Source organism: Penicillium concentricum, assembly GCF_028827145.1.
Source record: "Penicillium concentricum strain IBT 3081 chromosome Unknown utg000002l_segment0_segment0, whole genome shotgun sequence".
Classification (NCBI taxonomy): domain Eukaryota; kingdom Fungi; phylum Ascomycota; class Eurotiomycetes; order Eurotiales; family Aspergillaceae; genus Penicillium; species Penicillium concentricum.
Genome location: NW_026622755.1, coordinates 9,481,450 through 9,500,410, shown reverse-complemented (window position 1 = coordinate 9,500,410; position 18,961 = coordinate 9,481,450). Strand labels below are relative to the sequence as shown.

The following is an 18,961-nucleotide window of genomic DNA, read 5'->3' as shown; positions in this document are numbered from 1 at the left end:
AAAGGAGACACCCCATACCAGAGTGATAATGCAGATGCGAGAAGGAAAAGACAAAGGTCCCCCAGCCCCATTAGCCTATCATCCCAGTGTTGAGGTTCTTAGCACACATCTTCTGCAGTGAAGTACCGTTTGCTCCGGCCTCTGGACGCCACGAATTTCATCTCCGGCATGTTGGTGTGATGCACTACATGTGGTCGGTAGACGGCGTCGACGGGGGCTTGCCAATCATCCAACCCGAGGGGGAAGTACTCATAGAGAAGATCAGTGCTTTCGTTCGGAAAGGGGAGTGACGATGCAAATGACTGGGGCAGGTTGGCAGTCTCCAGCAACGGCATGGACGAAGCAACACTCCGCGAGGGAGTTTGAGAGACCGCATGAGAGAGCTTGCGCATCTTAGAAGGCGGGGCAGATTGGTCGAGACTCAGCGATCGATGATGTGACAACTCTGCAGCGAAAGGGGACACCATCTTTTGATCAAGATGGAGATTAGGGTCACCGCCTTCTTCCTCGTCTAGCAACGACAGATTAATTGGGGCAGCGGCCACTGTTGTGGAATTGACGCGGCGATGTGAGTCCGGCACCTGGGAGAGCTGCTCCGGGCTGGAATGAGGGAACATGGACTTTGGGGCATGAGACATGACATTGCTTGAATTGGACTGTGGGATGGGGGTCCAATCCGGTGTCGCTTTAGTCTGCTGCATAATGCTCGGTGGGGGAACAGACGTTGTTTCAGGAGAGCTGCTCTGGGCAGCTGGCTTCGTCTTGGCTGGAGTCACGCTGGCCCGACGCGGGACGGTGTCGCTTGTTGGTGTGCGGTTCATGGCGGCATTCGAAGAGCTGGCCTGGGCATTCTTTCGCGAAGCGGCAGCACTCCCACTAAGAGGGAGATCTTTGCGTGACTGGAAGTTGCGTGGGCTGCGGCCACGAACGATGACGGGGCCTGACTGCACCTCTGAGATGGAAATCTTCGCACCAGTGGATAACGTTGCGACTACCTTGAGCCGGACGACAAAGTGCTGCTGTAGCTCCTTCCGACGACCATTGTTGGCGGTAGCGACACGGAATTGTAGGCGTTTCCAGGCGATAGGGAAGGTCGCGTAGTCCGAATCCAGATCCTGACCCGCCATGATGTCCAAGGGAATTGGGGGAGGCTCCTTCTCGATCTTAGCACCAGTGCTAGGGTTGCTCTCCTCTGGCGCCGTGCCAGAATTAGCGGCAGCCGCCGAGGGGGTCTTCCATGGCACCGAGATAATCTTCACCGGATTTCCTTCCACGGATTCTGTGGCTGATACGGTGAGTTCCTGGGCGAGGATGGGAATTCGGTCGCCTTTTTCGGTCATGATATAGCGCATCCCGCGGGGCAAAGTTACTGAGCCGGTAATTTGGAACAAATTGCGACGATAACACGTCAACTCGGCGCCTTGTTGTGGCGGGGCATTTTCCGAAGGGGATGTTGTATAGGGGGACTCGGCAAGAAAGAACATCCCGTGCAACTGGGCCGACACCGATAAGATGGTTTGGCGCATGGAATAGTCGAGGAGCGTGAAGTGATATACCGGCAGCGAAAAGCTCAACAGTTTATTGTTGTGGTCGATCGAGTCCTGGGGTTGTTCCTGGGGCGCTGGATCAAAGGGCGTCGCCATCTCGGTGAAAGGGTCATCGTATGCGGAAGAGAAGCGCCTGAGTTGATGTGACAAATTAGGAGGTGCGAAAGTGAGATCCTCACTATATATCAAATTAGCAAAACAATTTCCCACCCGAGCGGAGTGGATAATCCACCCCTCTCGTCCCACTTGGAGATCTAATCACCCACCTAACAAAGGTCTCAGAATCGAAGTTGGAACGGTGGTCCGGTAGATCCAAGCCGGACATCGCATTGAGATAATCAGAGCCCTGCAAATTCCCAAGTGCCAATGGACTGGCCAAGTACGGTGTCATCGCCGCCATAGTATCGAAGCCCTCCATGGTCAGAGCTGCGATACGCAGGCACACGATGCGGGGGAGGGAGAGTTATAGGATTGTCTTTTATATAAAGACAGTCGAGCGAAGAAGAAGAGACAGGAAGTTAAAAGAGGAGAGTAAAAGGGTAAGAGAAAGAGGTCAGACGAAGAAAAGCCAAGGATGAGTAGAGACCTGGGGAATGCTGCAAGCAACGGAGCGGAAAGATAGGCTAAGGCGGGAGTGAAGGCGGAGAGGACATTTGAGACGGAAATGGAAAGGTCAGGATTATGGATAAATGGTATATAGTCCTGGAGGTATTAGGCCCTGGAGAGTACCTAGAGAGAAAGGAAGACCGGGAGAGAGAGGAATCTCCGTTCTGCCAAACGATCAACGGATTCGGGGAATAGTGGAGCCGCGGTTTTTGCGGAGAACGAACGCAGCGCTTAGTCATCTTATAGATAAAAGGTTTTATATTTTAATTTCCAATTTAATCTTTTGATAATTCTATTAATCACTTTACGGATGTAGTACGGAGTATCTCAAGATATCCAATAACAACTAACATGCAAATCCCTCAGCACCGATGGGGTAAGACTTGATCGCCGGCTCTCGGCTCTCGCTGGGCCCTGAAGATCAAGATGTTAAATATGATAACCCCCAATACGGAGTATAGCATTCTACATTATACATTCTACTCCGTATTGAGTACGAATTAGTATAATCTGAGATCATTCGCTTTTACGATGAATACCCACCTGCCTATTAAGGGACTGCTGCTTCGGGTCAACCCTCCTGAAAACGCCACATATTAATATTAAAACATTAGTACTCCGTATTAGTATTGGGATTAGGATGGGCATTGGTCCTATATCTACGGTGTAGGTCTGAATAGACCTGAGTGGATATCTAGTCTATAGTTGTTCTACAATATAGTATTCTAATTATTCCAATATTCCAATCAAATCATATATTTACAATATACATAATTCCATTCTTACATTTCAACAATGCAATCACATTCGCCCCAAGGATGATCATCATCGGCCGTCTGACATGCAGATATAGAGACCAATCAGAATATGCGGCGTATAGGATCAGAAAGCGGTTGCCCCCCCTCGTACTCTGGACCCTGTACTTTTTGGCGCCCCACTGGAAACGGCAATAATAATCTGCAATAATCTGGTAATCTGCAATGTAATCATGCATGTAATATGTTGAGCATTTATATGTACTCTGTACCTCGGTGCCTTGGTAGCCTTGAACTTAAGCTGTTTGGTTTCGGGTCCGGCGATGTCCGGTGGATCTACGAAAAGTTCAAAGTTCAAAGTTCATACTTTGTATGTATGTACTATGTATAGTTCCTTATCCACAGTACATATGCACTTTTCTTAGACTCATAGAACTATTGGGGAAGGAGATACAGGATGTCAGACTGGGAGATTGAGTGGCGAAGAAGCTTCCTCGTTCTCGCATGTGAGCCAATAGAGAGTCTGTGCATTTACCCAATTTGATTATTCCCGAAGGGATCTCTTTCAGGTTTTCCTTTTTCATTCTTCTTCCGGCACGTTTCCCATTGCGGCCTAGAAAGTATACCAAGGTTTTGACCACGGGAGCCATCCGCGGTTGAACATGGCCAAAGGTTCCAAGGTTCCAAGGTTCCAAGGTTCCAAGGTTGGAAGCTCTTTCAATATCCATCATTTGGGTTTGGGCCTGAGATGCCGAAAAGCTTCACAGTATATGGGTACTACTGTACCTGATGGAATATCTCTGTAACATTCCTGGGATCGTAGATCAGGAATGTACGAGACCTTCAGACTTCCAGTTCAGCTTCAAAAAAAAAATAATAAGAAGAAGAAGCTCCGCTTGTACAACTGAGGGATTTTTAACGCAAACAGAAAACTAAATTGGTTCAAACTCTGAACCAATGAAATTCATTGGTCCGGGTCAAAGTCAAGCCCCGAGGCCCGATAAACCCGTTTGGAGTTTCGATTCTTTGGGTTTTATATAGGAAACCTTGGGGAAAGAGAGAATAGTTATACATCAAATCCCTTCTAATGTCACATCTTGAAATACAAAACAAAATACCATACTACACCTGGCTTCCAAGGTTCTTTTTGACCAAAAAGTGGGTGCTTGGCTTTTGTCCGCCTCCGGCGCCAAAGCGGAGTTCCGTTTCTAAGCCCATAATTCCCCATAAAACCCACTTGAAGTTAAAGGTGTGTGTGGACAAAATACAAAATAGTCTAGCCAAGTTCGACTTCCAACGGACGTCCGGTCCAGTTAGGTGTCGGCTTTAATTGTGATGCCTTGAAGATTAGAATTCTTATTTCCCCAGGCTTAGTTCATGGACTTTGGAACAGTAACTCACTACCTAGGTAGCTAGGTCCTCCCGAGTTCCAATACCAGGATAATTAACGGGTTTTTCGTACGTGTAGATCGATCCAACCCGATTCCCGATTCCCGATTCCGGACATAAACACTTCCCTTGAGAATTCACATTGGCTTTTCTATCCAGATATCTCTGGTAATCGCCAGTGGGAACCCCGTGACCAATTTATTTATTTGATTGGACCAGAACAGACTTTCTGTCCTACCCCAGGCCCTACAAAATGGAAAAAAAAAATAGAAAATAGGTGTGAAGAAAAAACTCCTGGGAACCGTTGCCGAATCGTGTGAAATAAAGAAAATGGTCCAGATCCAATTGGAAAAAAAAAAAGAAAGAAAGAAAATAGGTTAAAACAAATGCCAAACCCAATGCGATATGGATATCATAGACGTGAGGAAAACAGGACCGAAAAGAATAGAAAGGAAATGAAAAGCAGAATTGAATCAAGATCTCTACGCATGCATCATTGTCCACGTAGCTGCGTCACAGTTCACTTCTTCAAAGCTGTGTAGCATAGTGAAGCCCATTGTAGAGAGATTGTCGAAGTTGTCGTCGCCGTCGACCTGTATTGTGTTAGAGGATAATGGGGGGAAAAAAAGGAGGCGAAGAGAACATACACAGTCCATGACCACGGCATTGGCACTCAACTTCCGGATCTGCTTGATAGCCAACAGGATCAGACCCTGCATAACGGTAGAGTAATCTTCACCGCAAGAAGAAATGACGGGAGACGAAATGCCTCCGACGGAAGCCTGGGTGGCCCGCAGCACGGGCATGTGCTCTGCCAAGGTAGATCTCTCATTGTAGATCACGATACTCCCGAGTATAACCCCGTCGGAGGGCCGCTTGGCCCGGATGATCCCGCAATTAGGCGCGCCACCCAAAGCCATGCGGTATATGTCGGCCACGCCCTGCCGCGCATACGTTTTAATGTGATCAAGGATCGCGCGCGAAAAGTCCCAGCCATACACGAGGTCGTAGGTGACCTCGGCACTCTGCAGCGTCGCAGTGAGTCCTTCGGGTGGCACCCATGTCGACAGATTGCGCAGGATCACGCTGCATACCGGTCGTGAAAGCGCGGTGTTCCACCCCATGTTCGCGAACCATTGCCGCAGCCGCTTGCGCTCGACAGGGTTGACGGTCGGGATACCAAGGTAGATCCCTGGTAGTCGGGATCCGAGCTGGAAGCGTTTCATCCCGCTCCGTTGGAGTAGAGTCCGAATCGCGCGGCTGTGGAGAGAATGTCCGATTGATAGTTTCCTTCGGGAAGGGTCCACAATTAGACATGCCACGACACCGGTGCCTGTTGATCGGAAGAAGTAGGTCGCGCAGAACCCATAGATGGCCTGGGTGCTACTGTTCCGGACAACGAAATGGGCTTCGTCGATATCCTCTCTTCGTAGCAAGAAGCTGCTAGCGGTAGCTCCAAGCAGTTCGGACGGCTGGCCTGGTGCACAGTCATCTCGGATGGTGTCAAGCAGAGCATCCAGTGCGAAAGAGTCGCGGTCTTCGTTCCAATTTTCGACAAGCCAGTGCTGTCGAGACTGATTGATCTTCTGCGTTCGGCCAATGGATCCGGGCAGGGCCGCTGAAGGTGTCAAGTCGCCATACAGGACCTTGACTAATGCCTGGAGGGCTGTTTCCGTAAAGTCATACGTGCATATATAAGTACCAATTGAGGAATCCATGGCAAAATCATATGGCGAGCTAACTGCCACCACAATCAATGGCTTCTCGCGGCGTTCGCCAGATGAGGTATACTGAGATTGGCAGATCATGGAGACATGTTTTGAGAACCCTTGCTGATATACATTGCGATTTGCATCTGCCGTGACCACGACTACAGCACTCGCTCTTTGGATGAGGTCTTCGTGGATGGGACGCACGCCATTGGAAGTATAGGAAGTGTGCAACACGCGCCCATTCCTCTGTCGTGAGAGTGATCGTCCAAGTTCTTTGAAGACGCCCTCTCCACTCAGAACCGAGGAGGTTCGTTCCGAAGATAATGGATCAAGTGGCCCATGCACAGAGTCTGCGACCGAGAGAGTAACCGCCGATGTTGGAAGTGGCTTGACGAGCGGAGTCAGCAGCAAAAGTTCCTCGTCTGCCTCGATGACATTGGACAACGGAAGTAAATTATTCTTATCTCTCATCACTGTGATGGAAGAGTTGTAGGCTCGGGTGGAAAGGTTCGTATGCGAGGGTTGCATCTGTGTAAGTGAAGAAAGCCCCGGAGGGTTCAGTGCCTGTTCCCACGAAGTACACCGCGCCTTCAAATCCAAAACTCGGCGCAACGATTGTTCAATTCGTTGACGGCCGATTATACCGTTCTCCACGCCGAGTTTCAACCCATTGATGGCTTCTTGCTGGACCGGGAATGACCGACATAAGAGGATGACATCGCAGCCGGCGTTCTTCGCCATCACCGTGCCACCTCCTACTCCAATGTTGTGTGTGAGTGCCTCCATTTCCAAACATTCAGAAACGACAACTCCTTGAAACTGGAGATCCTTTCTCAAGAGCTCGTCAACCACCTGATCACTCAGGCAGGCGTGCATCACGTTCATCCCAGCAGATGATAATGAGACACCTCCCACCATCATGGCATCCAGGCCCTGACTTATAGCGTTGCGAAAGGGTACAAGCGCGCTGAGACTGAGCTGCTCCAGTGATTCTGTAATAATTGGGACATCGGTCTGGGAGCCGAGAAATTCCAAATTACCATAGGATGGAAAGTGTTTTCCACAGGTCACTAAGCCTGCTTCTTGATACCCCCTCATGAACTGGACACCATATTGAGACGCCTCTTGGGGATCGTCACCGGCGGTACGAACGCCTAATGGCTGATTTCGCACATTGGTCAAAACATCCAAAACGGGTCCTAAGATCCAATTGACCCCAACGGCCTTCAGCTCCTGTGCTGTCGCAAAAGCCACCTCGTGGGCTAAAGATTTGGACCCAGTGGCTGCAATGCCCATGGTACTAGGGAATTGGCGAATATATATCTCATCATATAAACTGTTGACACCACCATTCTCCTGGTCCAGGGCAATTAGTAAGGGAACGAGATGGCCTGCATCACGCGCAATGGTTTGTAACTCCAGAACTAATCTGGTTGTCTCCTCGGCCGCTGTAAGCGTGTTAGTGACTATCCAAGTTGATGGCGAGGGCCCTTTTAAAAGATACATTTCAGATTTTTAGCAGATAGCAGCACAGCCCCCAAGTGGTAATCCTCAATGAGTGATCGAATCTGTGGATTGACCGACGTTCCATCAAAGCCCATCATAAAGAGCTGACCCATCTGCCTGTGCCATGTTAGCGCGCCCGAGGTGTCATATTTCCTAAAGTGGAAATAGTCTAAAGGACCCTCATCCCCAGATTGACCAAGGTTCCACAGTGAAGGGAGGTACCCAGGTAGATTAGGGAGGGGGAAGGATTAAGGCCGATAGGGGATGAGCCAAGCGAAAAAGGTGATCAACATACCTATCTAGGTTCTCCCAGCCCGGGGGCAGCATGTCCTCTTTCCGGGCCATGGCCCGAGGAGGAATGCCTGCAGCGGCCCAGAAAGGTAGGATGCAAAGGGTGCAGTGTCGGAGGATCAAGGTGTGGACACCGCAAACGTCTGACAGGTAAGGAATATGAAGCCAGTGCACGCGCGTAGTCAGGTGACAGGGGGTAAAAGGGTTGCAAGAGTCAAAAATTGGACCTCGGGAGCTTTGTCTTTCACCCCAGAGCCGCAAAAGTCGGGGAAGAATTGGGACTAGAGAGATAAGGAGATAGGTGCCTCCCCGCTGTTAGGGTCACGGGATCTTGGCAACTACATTATTTAAATATATAATTGATCTAACAGTTAAAAGAAAAAAAGTACATCCTTTCAATTCTACAGAGATATAATGGACTATTGATTATCGATAAATCATAATATCCACCTAGGTAGTCCCCTGAGCACATACCCCAATATGGTAATCACGTGATGTGTATGTAACCGTAATCGGGGTCCCAATCTCTAGTCACGTGTTGTATATACTCATACCAATACCATACCGGGGCGGCTACGACGCTACAACGTCCAGGGTTGCACTGGGCACTATATTTCTCCAGCTTATGCCGACTTCACCGAATGCAACTACACTTCTCAAATGGAACCTTCAGAACCACCATGTGTGCTGTGGAACTCCATAGTCCAATTAGAATATCTGTTTCCCTCTTTTTTCCGGCGTCATCGCACTCTTGGCCTGATTGTTGGGCCACATGGAATACATCCGAGTGGACCTTGATAGAAACTTTGGAATCGGCCGAATGAGGTCAATGGCTATTTGGCTATCGTAGTGGATTCTAACTTGCCAAGATACGGTTACCCGCAGACGTTAACCAGTCGTCCGAGAGGCCCTATCTAAGGGCAATGATACATTTACTATAGCACGTGGCTCACTCTCTATACGACGTTCTTTTTTGTCACTGTACACTCCACCAGACTGTAACCTGTCCCCTTTCCCTTGTTCTCTTTTATTTCCCTTAGATACCAGCTTTTTCCCTTTCTTCTTCCATACTTCTTACTCCAATCCAAAAACCCTGACGTAATTATGTGAGTGACATCTATATATCGCATCATGGTTCCATACTAACCCGACTTCTCATAGGCGTGTCATTATCAGAGAAGATCCCCGTGAGGTGTCTGTGTATATTGCAGACTACATTATCAGTAAGCTGAAGTCCAGATGCTCCATGCGCCGATGCGCGCTATCCATGCCGAGACTAACTATTCCATCTTAGGCCGCATCAAGGCATTCAATCCGACTCCCGAGCAGCCATTTGTGCTTGGTGTGCCCACTGGTAGCAGCCCTGAGCTCATCTACAAGATTCTCGTGCAGCGTCATCGCGCTGGCGAGATCTCCTTCAAGAATGTCGTGACTTTCAACATGGTATGCGCAACAACAACCCCCGGGGAAAACAACCTACTAACCACAATACAGGATGAATATGTCGGTCTGCCTCGCGATCACCCCGAGTCCTACCACAGCTTCATGTACAAGCACTTCTTCTCCCACGTGGACATCCCCCCGCAGAACATTAACATCCTAGACGGCACCGCGACCGATCTTGTAGCCGAGTGTGCATCGTTCGAAGCACGGATCGCCCGCTATGGTGGCATCGAGCTCTTCCTGGGTGGCGTCGGACCAGACGGCCACATCGCCTTCAACGAGCCAGGCTCCTCCCTGAGCAGCCGCACTCGCGTCAAGACACTGGCCTACGACACCATCCTGGCAAACTCCCGCTTCTTCGGCGGCGACACCGACAAGGTGCCCCGCATGGCTATGACGGTTGGTATTCAGACCATCATGGATTCCCGGGAAGTGGTGATTGTAGCCACCGGAGCGCACAAGGCGTTCGCCGTGCAGAAGGGCCTCGAAGATGGCATCAATCACATGTGGACGCTTTCCGCTCTGCAGCTGCACCAGCACCCGCTTGTCGTCTGCGACCGCGACGCCACTCTCGAACTCAAGGTCAAGACTGTGCGGTACTTCGAATCCATCGAGCAGGCCGGCACCGATGCCCGTACCCAGGGACCCGCTCTCGTTTACCGTCCTCGGACTTACGTCCCGGCCCCACTCCCAGCCAAGACCCCCAAGTCCCAGCAGCCTACTCCCGATGGAACCCCTGAGAAGACGCCCAAGGATCTCCGCATCAACACTGAGCTGCACCGCCGCGCACTGGAGGAAGAGGAGCTCACCCCGGATAGCATGTCCTCGCGCCTGGTCGACTCGGCCATTGGCGGGATTGACGGTGCGCTGAAGAGCGACCTTGTCTTTGACCGTATGGGCACCAGAATTACCACCCTCTAATGGGTGACCTCTCTGGAATTTGTGGCATTTTCATTCCGGGGTTTTTCTTTTCTTTTCTTTTCTTAATTTTTTTTTTATGGGCGGGAATGGGTTCTGTCTTTGCAAATCATATCTGCATGGTCTTTTTTACTGCTTTTGCTTACAGGATCCGTGCATGGGTGTTATCTAAGGAGTTTCGCTGGTCATTTCGATTATTCCCGACTTGATAGATGCGATGCGTTTTTTAGGGGTCAAGTCATATTATGAAAGATTTTAGCTATGGATAATTCAAGCTGTGTACAATTAATCTATTTTTTTAATTTTTTTAAACGTGCTTGCGTAGCGTGATGCTGTTCAGTATATATATTATATGTTAGGGTGATGGGACCTTGTGGGGTCAGAAATATATAGATGTCCAAGAATGAAAATGTAGAAAATCTAAAATAGTTGCTTCAATTGTGGCGCTCAAACGGGTCCATATTCTGTACATTCTATGATCATTGCTTTTGGGTCGTACATTGCATGATATATTAACATTATAGCTTGGCGAAGACACTGACCACGGCACCGCTCATATCAACCAGAGTGCTCTTGTTCTGCAGCCAAGCCTCAATACCGCGACGACCATTCTCCACGCCCAGACCGCTCTTCTTCCAGCCACCGACGGCCATTTCAGCAGGGCTCTCGCCCCACGTGTTCACCCAGGTAATACCAGCCTGCAGCTGGTCAATGATGCGGTGAGCCTGGTTCAAATCCTTAGTGAAGACACCGGCAGCGAGACCGAGCTCAGTATCATTGGCGCGTCGCACGGCCTCCTCGACGGTGTCATAGTATAGGAGGGACATAACGGGACCGAAGATCTCCTCCTTGACGATGCTCATGGAGTCAGTGCAGTCGGTGAAGATGGTCGGCTTGACCCAGTAACCGGCCTGCAGCTCCTTGGGCACCGAGGGCTTCTCGACACCACCACAGAGCAGGGTCGCGCGGTCAGACTCAATACCGTGGCGAATGTATGCGACAACCTTGTCGTAGTGGGGTTTGGAGCTGAGGGGACCGTAGTTGGTCTGCTCGTCAAAGAGCGGGCCAGGCCGCACATATTGGATCTTCTCAAGCAGGCTCTTCTCGAAAGCAGCCTTCATGGTGCGCGGGACGAAGACCCGGGTGCCGTTGGTGCAGACCTGACCAGTGCTGTAGAAGTTGGCCATCATGGCGCCATTGACGGCATTCTCCAGCTCAGCGTCCGGGCAGACAATCAGGGGGCTCTTCCCGCCCAGCTCCATTGTCACGTATTTCATGCTGCCCGAGGCGGCGCCTGCGACCTTCATACCGGTCGCCACTTGGCCGGTGAAGGAGACCTTGGCGATGAGTGGGTGGCCGGTCAGGTAGGCACCGACATCACCGGCACCGTTGACCACGTTGAAGACACCGTCGGGGAGGCCGGCCTCGGTGTAAATTTCCGCGAGCGTCTGACCGTGAAGAGGGGTGTATTCACTGGGTTTATAGATCATTGTGTTACCGGCAGCTAGACAAGCAGCGGATTTCCAGAGGGCACTAAGAAACAATATCCAAGTCAGCTATTTTTTTCTCTGCTGCAAATACAGGATTGAAAAACTTACATCTGGATGGGGTAGTTCCAAGCACCAATGCCGGCACACACACCCAGAGGGGACTTCTTAGTGTATACCCAGGCATCCTCGCGGAGGTGAGTAGTCTCACCGTTGAGACCGCCGCCACCAATGAAGTTGGCATAGTACTCCAAAACATCGGCGCCAGTGGTGACGTCGACGGTGCTAGTCTCAGTAAAGGCCTTGCCGGAGTCCAAAGTCTCAACGCGTGCAATTTCGTCGTTCCGTTCCCGTAGTAGGGCAGCGGCCTTGTGAAGAATTCGGGCGCGAGCGATCAGTGGGGTCTGCGCCCACGAGGGGAATGCACGATCGGCAGCAGTAATGGCGGCATCGACGTCCGCGTTGGAGGCGATCTGGATATCGGCCAACGGAGTTGCAGTGGCGGGATTGATAGACTGGAAGGTCTTGCCGGAGGTCGCGGCTTGGACCTTACCGTTGTAATAGAGTTGACGAGGTGGGAATGAGAGAGACATTGTGTATAGAAGTTAACCTTGAGAAACCTTGGAAAGATAAGAGAAATGATAGGGAAGAATATGTAGACCGCCTTATAGTTTATCCGAAAAAAGGAATTGGGGTTTAGCGCACTACTTAATTTGATTAGGTACTCGGTACTCGGCCACCAGGCATGTTAATACGTAATGGCCAAGTACTAAGTACGCCATCCGGTCAGCGGCTGAAGGTGGCTTGGAAACGGGCTGAATATCTACGCGGGGTCAGACTTGCATTTCCGCTTGCTCTCTATGGCTCCCGGGACTTTTATACTATAAATGGCCTTAACCTAGTGACGTACATTATCTTGATAACGGAAGGGAATTCCTATCCTGGTTCTATTTTTCTCCATGACTTTTGAACAAAGTACCATACCGATAAAGCGCTCCTCGGCCGTTGATCTCGGGAGAGTCGGACCAAATTATCTAAGAGATCTCTGACAGGATTCTCTCCACTTTCAGTGATCGCCACCACTCAGAAGCCAAGGTTCGCCGAGTCTAACGAAAAAAAAAAAGAAAGAAAAAAAGAATATGAAGGTAAATCACCAGAAATTAGATTTCAAGACCTTTTTTCGATCAGACCACTCCCCCGAACTGAAAATTCTCTTAAAAGGCGGTCCCGTCTTCTCCAATTTTCTCCTCACCACAGAACCTTGCATATTCCCCCGGTATTCAACATGGCCACCACTAACGAGCTCCCCGCTATCGATGTCAACAGCTACGACTACATCGTCGTTGGCGGCGGTACCGCAGGCTGTGTGATCGCCGCACGCCTGGCCGAGTACCTCCCTAACAAGCGCACTCTGGTTATTGAGGGAGGTCCTAGTGATTTCATGGACGACCGCGTTCTGAACCTGAAGGAATGGCTCAACCTGCTTGGAGGTGAGCTCGACTACGACTACGGTACCACCGAGCAGCCCATGGGTAAGACACCATTTTCCCGAAATTTTATGGGAGCTTATGCTGACTATCTCCGCAGGTAACAGTCATATCCGCCACTCCCGCGCAAAGGTCCTGGGTGGCTGCTCCAGCCACAACACTCTCATCTCTTTCCGCCCCTTCGAGTATGATTGCCGCCAATGGGTTTCCAAGGGTTGCAAGGGCTGGGACTTTGAGACCTTCACCCGCATCATTGATAACCTGCGCAACACTATCCAGCCTGTGCATGGCCGTCACCGTAACCAGCTGTGCAAGGACTGGATTCAGGCCTGCTCTACTGCCATGAAAATCCCCGTCATTGAGAACTTCAACGATGATATCCGCAAGACCGGTGAGCTGACTGAGGGTGTCGGCTTCTTCAACATCTCCTACAACCCCGATGACGGCCGCCGTAGCAGTGCCAGTGTCGCCTACATCCACCCCATTCTCCGTGGTGATGAGAAGCGTCCTAACTTGACTATTCTCACCAACGCTTGGGTTAACAAGGTTAACGTTGAGGGTGATACCGTGACCGGTGTTGATGTTACTCTGCAGTCTGGTGTCAAACACACTCTGCGTGCTAAGAAGGAGACCGTTCTGTGTGCCGGAGCTGTCGACACCCCTCGTCTGATGATGCTCTCCGGTCTTGGTCCCCGTGAGCAGCTGTCCGCACTCGGTATTCCCGTTGTGAAGGATCTCCCCGGTGTTGGTGAAAACCTGCTGGACCACCCCGAGAGCATCATCATGTGGGAGCTCAACAGCCCCGTGGATCATAACATGACCACCATGGACTCTGACGCCGGTATCTTTTTGCGCCGCGAGCTGCCCAACGCCGCTGGCCACGACGGCAAGATTGCCGACGTGATGATGCACTGCTACCAGATTCCCTTCACCCTTAACACCACTCGTCTCGGCTACGACGAGCCCGTGAACGCCTTCTGCATGACCCCCAATATTCCCCGCCCCCGCTCCCGCGGTCGTCTCTTCTTGACCTCCGCCGACCCCTCCGTGAAGCCCTCGCTGGACTTCCGCTACTTCACCGATCCCGAGGGCTACGACGCCGCCACCATCGTGGCGGGTCTCAAGGCCGCCCGTGAGATTGCCAAGGAGTCTCCTTTCAAGGAGTGGATCAAGCGCGAGGTTGCCCCCGGCCCCAAGGTGCAGACCGACGAGGAGCTGTCTGAGTACGGCCGTCGTGTCGCCCACACCGTGTACCACCCCGCTGGTACTACCAAGATGGGTAACGTTGCCAGCGACCCCATGGCGGTTGTGGACCCCACGCTGAAGGTCCGCGGTCTGAAGGGCATCCGTATCGCCGATGCCGGTGTCTTCCCTGAGATGCCTACCGTTAACCCTATGCTGACGGTCCTGACCATTGGTGAGCGTGCCGCCGAGCTGATTGCTGGCGAGGCCGGTTGGTCTCGCAACCAGCCCCGTCTGTAAAGCAGGGGATTATTACGCGTCAAAGATCTGACATGCCTGTAAAAGTTATTTCTTCATTTTGGTCCAATTTTGGTTTTATTATAGCATATGAGCGAGCGGCGCATAGCTCCGTCGGAGTCGGGCGCGGAGGATCGCCTTGAAATGCGGGCATCTTTCGGGTCTGGTTCTCCCCAGTGTCTGCGAGACAGACCTGAATATTTTATTCATCTGACATATATACAATTATGTATAAAACTGATATTTGAGAATAAGTTTCTCTTAAAATTTGAACTTGAAAAATCTAAAACAAAGATTCGAACTGAAGATGGTGCTGGCGCTATGACCATGCGCTTGCATATGCTCAATGCAAAATACACAACCTAAAAAAACGCCTGTAACCAACCAACCGAGATGAAAGAGCTGTTGAGCATATGCTGGAATGAAACCAAAGAAGAAAAAAGAGATAGATCGCATACAAGATCGAAAACCTCATACCGTCACGGCAGTCTTGTCAGTATCGTGGATCTTAGCACCCAGCTTCCACACCTGATCAACCGTCAAGGTCGGCCCTGAGAAGGGATCCTCACTCTCACCCAACACGATGAGATCGGCATCAGCACCACTTGCCAGCGATCCCTTGACACCCTCCAAGTTAAGCAGACGCGCCGGCGCAGCAGTGACAGCATTGATAGCCGCAGCCGTCGATGCACCCGACCAACGACGGAAGTTGTTAACACACTCGATAAGCGTCGCCGAAGACCCAGCAATCTTATCAGAGCCCTCAAGCGTCAACCGCGCACCAGTCTTGACAATCCGCTCCCCATTCGTCCAATCATAGATACCGTCCGGCAGACCACACAGACGCATCGCATCGGTAACCAAGATCAACCCATCCGGGTGCGCATTGTATGCGATCTTGATGGAAGTGGGGTGCAAGTGGATGCCGTCGGCGATAACACCGTAAAACGGCCTGCGGCGCTCACTCTGTCCCAGCAGACCGAAGATACCGGGGTTACGGTGGTAGAAGGGACGCATGGCGTTGAACAGGTGGGTGATCATGCGGGCGCCCTGGTGCGTGGCCTTGACAGCCTGCTCGTAGGTTGCGTCGGAGTGGCCGATTGAGTAGATGATTTTGTTGCCCTTGGCGATTTCGGGGATGTGGGCCATCATGTTGCCGACTTCGGGGGCGGCTGTGATCATCTTGATTGGGCTGTCGTTACCCATGTTCTCGGCGCCGTAGCAGTGGATGAGATCGTCGAAGGTTTCGGCGGCGCGCAGCACTTCAGGCTTGTGGATGCCGTTGCGGCCGGGGCTGATGAAGGGACCTTCGGCGTGTGCGCCTAGTGACTCGGCACCATCTTGGGGGGTATGGGTTCCTGCTGTTGGGCCGAGGGAGGGGAGGACCTGAAAGAATAAAGATTAATCTTTTTGTTCTTCTGGGGAAGGTTCGAGTTGCTGTCCTAAGCACTCTGCGCTTTGCTTACCTTCCAGTACACCTCGGGGGTGGAGCTGACGAGCGTTGGCAGGTAGGAAGTGACACCGGTTCGGGCCAATCCACGGTTCACCATGCGCAAACCCTCATCGTATTCCTCCTTTGTCTCACAGGGAACAGAGAAATCAAAGCCATGGGCACCGTTCAACTGGACATCGATCATACCCGGGGCAATGATACGGCCACCGAGATCGATGATCTCGTCGGGGGTCAGGTGCGATCCATAGAACGCCTCTTGATCCTTTAAGATCTTTCCAGTCAGAGAGTCAATCCAAAGGTCTTGCTCGACCAAGTTCAACCCGCACACCAGGCGGCAGTTGGTGAACTTGGTAATGCGCGGGACAGATGTCTTGCCCGGCATTGTTTATTGTTTGTAGAAAATGTTCCTATCAGATCTGGTTGAATAGAAAACAGAAAGAAGAGAGGGGACGCCCAAGTACATAAAGATCGAGGTACAATGATGTAACAGTAGGCTGAGTGACATTCGGCATGCCGATGTCGTATACAATATAGTACATCTGGAGTACCCTTTGTACTCTTTGACTCCGTACTATACATTACAATATCGATACTCGGCCCGTAAGTTACCGAACCCGGATCTGACAATACCGTAATCCAACACTACGACACTCCCGGATGCGGGTCTCGTTTCTTTTTCCAATGCAACATCTCTGTCACATCACATCTCTCACGTTACTCAATATGACTCCTTCTCATTTCCCTGGATTTCTCCAGATGATGACTCCATCTTTCCCCAACATCCCCAGCTGACCCAAATGTACGATCCATGTCGCATTGAAAAAAAATGGATCCCCAGATAAGACAAATAGCGTGACTCGGTTATATATTAATTTATCTACTAAGGACTAAATAGCCTTAGCTTCCTAAAAAATACTTCGCCCTATTTCAGAATTTCCCTTGGCAAGGGATTATCTACATTCTTCACGGTTCTTCACCTTTGCTCACGTGGGGAACATTCCTCGGACCCCTTGGCTCGCTTGTTGATTTACACTATTTTCCCTGTCCCCTGTAGATCCCGTCTCTTACAACCATGACTGAGCCCGAGAAGCAAGAAGCCGAGAAGCAGACAGAGGGGCCGACAGAACAATATGCCTCGATGTCTACGGCCGTGTCTGCTCCGCAGGACCCTGAATCAGGCGTGGGCCAATCAGTGATAGGCCCCGCTTGGATGTACAAGCCACTATTCAAGATTGGCAAATGGGAGGCTCCTTACTTTGCCTCACCGGAGATACAACTATATCTGGTGTCATTTGTCTGCTTTTTATGTCCCGGCATGTTTAACGCTGTCAGCGGTCTCGGCGGCGGCGGTCAAATTGACACCCACGATGTGAACAACGCCAACACCGCACTATACAGTACCTTTGCAGTAGTCGGGTTCTTCGCTGGCTCCATCGCCAATCGCATTGGTTTGCGGCTCACCCTCTCCCTGGGTGGGTTCGGCTACTTCCTCTACGTTGCCTCGCTCCTCTCGTACAATATCAACCAAAATGCGGCTTTCCTCATTTTCGCCGGAGCCCTGCTCGGTGTCTGTGCTGGTCTGCTGTGGTGTGCTCAGGGGGCGGTCATGTTGAGTTATCCACATGAGCATGAGAAGGGAAAGTATATTGCTATTTTCTGGGTGATTTTCAACTTGGGTGGTGTCATTGGTAGCTTGGTACGTTCACTTGCACACCTTCAATCGCCCAAACAATTTACTGATATAAGCAGGTCCCTCTCGGCCAAAACATGCACTCGACCGCCGGAAATGTCAACAATGGGACCTATATTGCCTTCCTTGTTCTAATGGCCATTGGCTTCGTTCTCTGCTGGTGTCTCGTTGATTGCAAACACGTCATGCGCAAGGACGGCTCGCGCGTTATAGTGATCAAGAATCCAACCTGGAAGTCCGAATTTTTGGGTCTTTGGGAGACACTGATCAACGATTCGTACATCGTCCTGATGTTCCCCATGTTTCTGGCCAGCAACTGGTTCTACGCATACCACTTCAATGCAGTCAATCTCGCCTATTTCAATGTTCGCACTCGAGCCCTGAACAGTCTTCTGTACTGGCTGATGCAGATGGTGGGTGCGTTCGTTTTCGGCAAGTTGTTGGATTTGAAGCGCCTTTCGCGTCCGTGGCGCGCCAAGCTCAACTTTGGCATTCTACTCGCTATCACCATGGGTATCTGGGGTGGAGGATATGCATTCCAGAAGAAATATACCCGGGAAACCAAGGGTCTCGGCATGGATTTCGCCGACAGCGGCTACATCGGACCCATGTTTCTGTACATGTTCTACGGATTCTACGATGCTGCTTTCCAGACCTGCACTTATTGGTACATGGGTTCTCTCTCCAACAACAGCCGCAAGTTGGCCAACTTTGCTGGTTTCTACAAGGGCATCCAGTCTGCTGGCGCTGCTGGAATGTGGAGGTAAGCAACCCCTGCTCTTTTTCCTCTCCTCTTTTCATAATTAACAAATTTTCAGCTTGGATGCACATGAGACCCCATATATGACCGAATTTGCCAGTTGCTGGGGTATGCTAGTCGGCAGTATGCTTATTGCCTCACCTGTGATATTCTTCAAGGTCAAGGACAGCACTGCCGTCGAGGACGATCTGCGATTCTCCGACGAAACCGCCGCCGAAGTCCTAGGCCATGCCAATGAAATGTCTGAGATGGATAAACCTTATGCAGAAATGCACACTCCTACCGATACTCTCCGCGACTCTCACGAGGAGACTACGACCAAATAATAATGAATTGTCGGCGAGGGAATCAACAATTCCCACCGATCAGATGTACCACCACGCGGTCAATATTCGATTTAATCACCTTCTTTATTCTCACCATGGTGTGACGAAATGT

The 18,961-nt window shown here is 50.8% G+C and overlaps 7 protein-coding genes across 7 annotated transcripts; 3 read left to right on the top strand and 4 right to left on the bottom strand.

Annotated features, from left to right (window-relative positions):
• Positions 1-98: 98 nt before the first annotated feature.
• N7517_007326 (p53-like transcription factor DNA-binding) lies at positions 99-1,965 on the bottom strand (the record flags this gene model as incomplete). Its single annotated transcript, XM_056725056.1, has 2 exons — positions 99-1,725; positions 1,814-1,965. The coding sequence occupies 2 exons, from the start codon at positions 1,963-1,965 to the stop codon at positions 99-101; spliced, it is 1,779 nt and encodes a 592-aa protein (XP_056581306.1).
• A 2,814-nt stretch (positions 1,966-4,779) lies between these two features.
• N7517_007325 (putative beta-N-acetylglucosaminidase) lies at positions 4,780-7,860 on the bottom strand (the record flags this gene model as incomplete). Its single annotated transcript, XM_056725055.1, has 4 exons — positions 4,780-4,890; positions 4,945-7,457; positions 7,514-7,632; positions 7,811-7,860. The coding sequence occupies 4 exons, from the start codon at positions 7,858-7,860 to the stop codon at positions 4,780-4,782; spliced, it is 2,793 nt and encodes a 930-aa protein (XP_056581305.1).
• A 718-nt stretch (positions 7,861-8,578) lies between these two features.
• N7517_007324 (uncharacterized protein) lies at positions 8,579-10,170 on the top strand (the record flags this gene model as incomplete). Its single annotated transcript, XM_056725054.1, has 5 exons — positions 8,579-8,631; positions 8,847-8,912; positions 8,968-9,029; positions 9,101-9,249; positions 9,301-10,170. 5 exons carry the CDS (start codon positions 8,579-8,581, stop codon positions 10,168-10,170), a joined length of 1,200 nt encoding a protein of 399 aa, XP_056581304.1.
• A 515-nt stretch (positions 10,171-10,685) lies between these two features.
• N7517_007323 (betaine-aldehyde dehydrogenase) lies at positions 10,686-12,247 on the bottom strand (the record flags this gene model as incomplete). The annotated part of the gene is made up of 2 exons (XM_056725053.1): positions 10,686-11,700; positions 11,766-12,247. 2 exons carry the CDS (start codon positions 12,245-12,247, stop codon positions 10,686-10,688), a joined length of 1,497 nt encoding a protein of 498 aa, XP_056581303.1.
• Positions 12,248-12,939: 692 nt separating this feature from the next.
• On the top strand, positions 12,940-14,623 carry N7517_007322 (GMC family oxidoreductase; the record flags this gene model as incomplete). Its single annotated transcript, XM_056725052.1, has 2 exons — positions 12,940-13,186; positions 13,242-14,623. The coding sequence occupies 2 exons, from the start codon at positions 12,940-12,942 to the stop codon at positions 14,621-14,623; spliced, it is 1,629 nt and encodes a 542-aa protein (XP_056581302.1).
• A 468-nt stretch (positions 14,624-15,091) lies between these two features.
• Positions 15,092-16,455, bottom strand: N7517_007321 (N-acetylglucosamine-6-phosphate deacetylase; the record flags this gene model as incomplete). The annotated part of the gene is made up of 2 exons (XM_056725051.1): positions 15,092-16,006; positions 16,087-16,455. The coding sequence occupies 2 exons, from the start codon at positions 16,453-16,455 to the stop codon at positions 15,092-15,094; spliced, it is 1,284 nt and encodes a 427-aa protein (XP_056581301.1).
• Positions 16,456-17,145: 690 nt separating this feature from the next.
• N7517_007320 (unc-93 family MFS transporter) lies at positions 17,146-18,849 on the top strand (the record flags this gene model as incomplete). Its single annotated transcript, XM_056725050.1, has 3 exons — positions 17,146-17,769; positions 17,823-18,526; positions 18,582-18,849. The coding sequence occupies 3 exons, from the start codon at positions 17,146-17,148 to the stop codon at positions 18,847-18,849; spliced, it is 1,596 nt and encodes a 531-aa protein (XP_056581300.1).
• Positions 18,850-18,961: the final 112 nt, after the last annotated feature.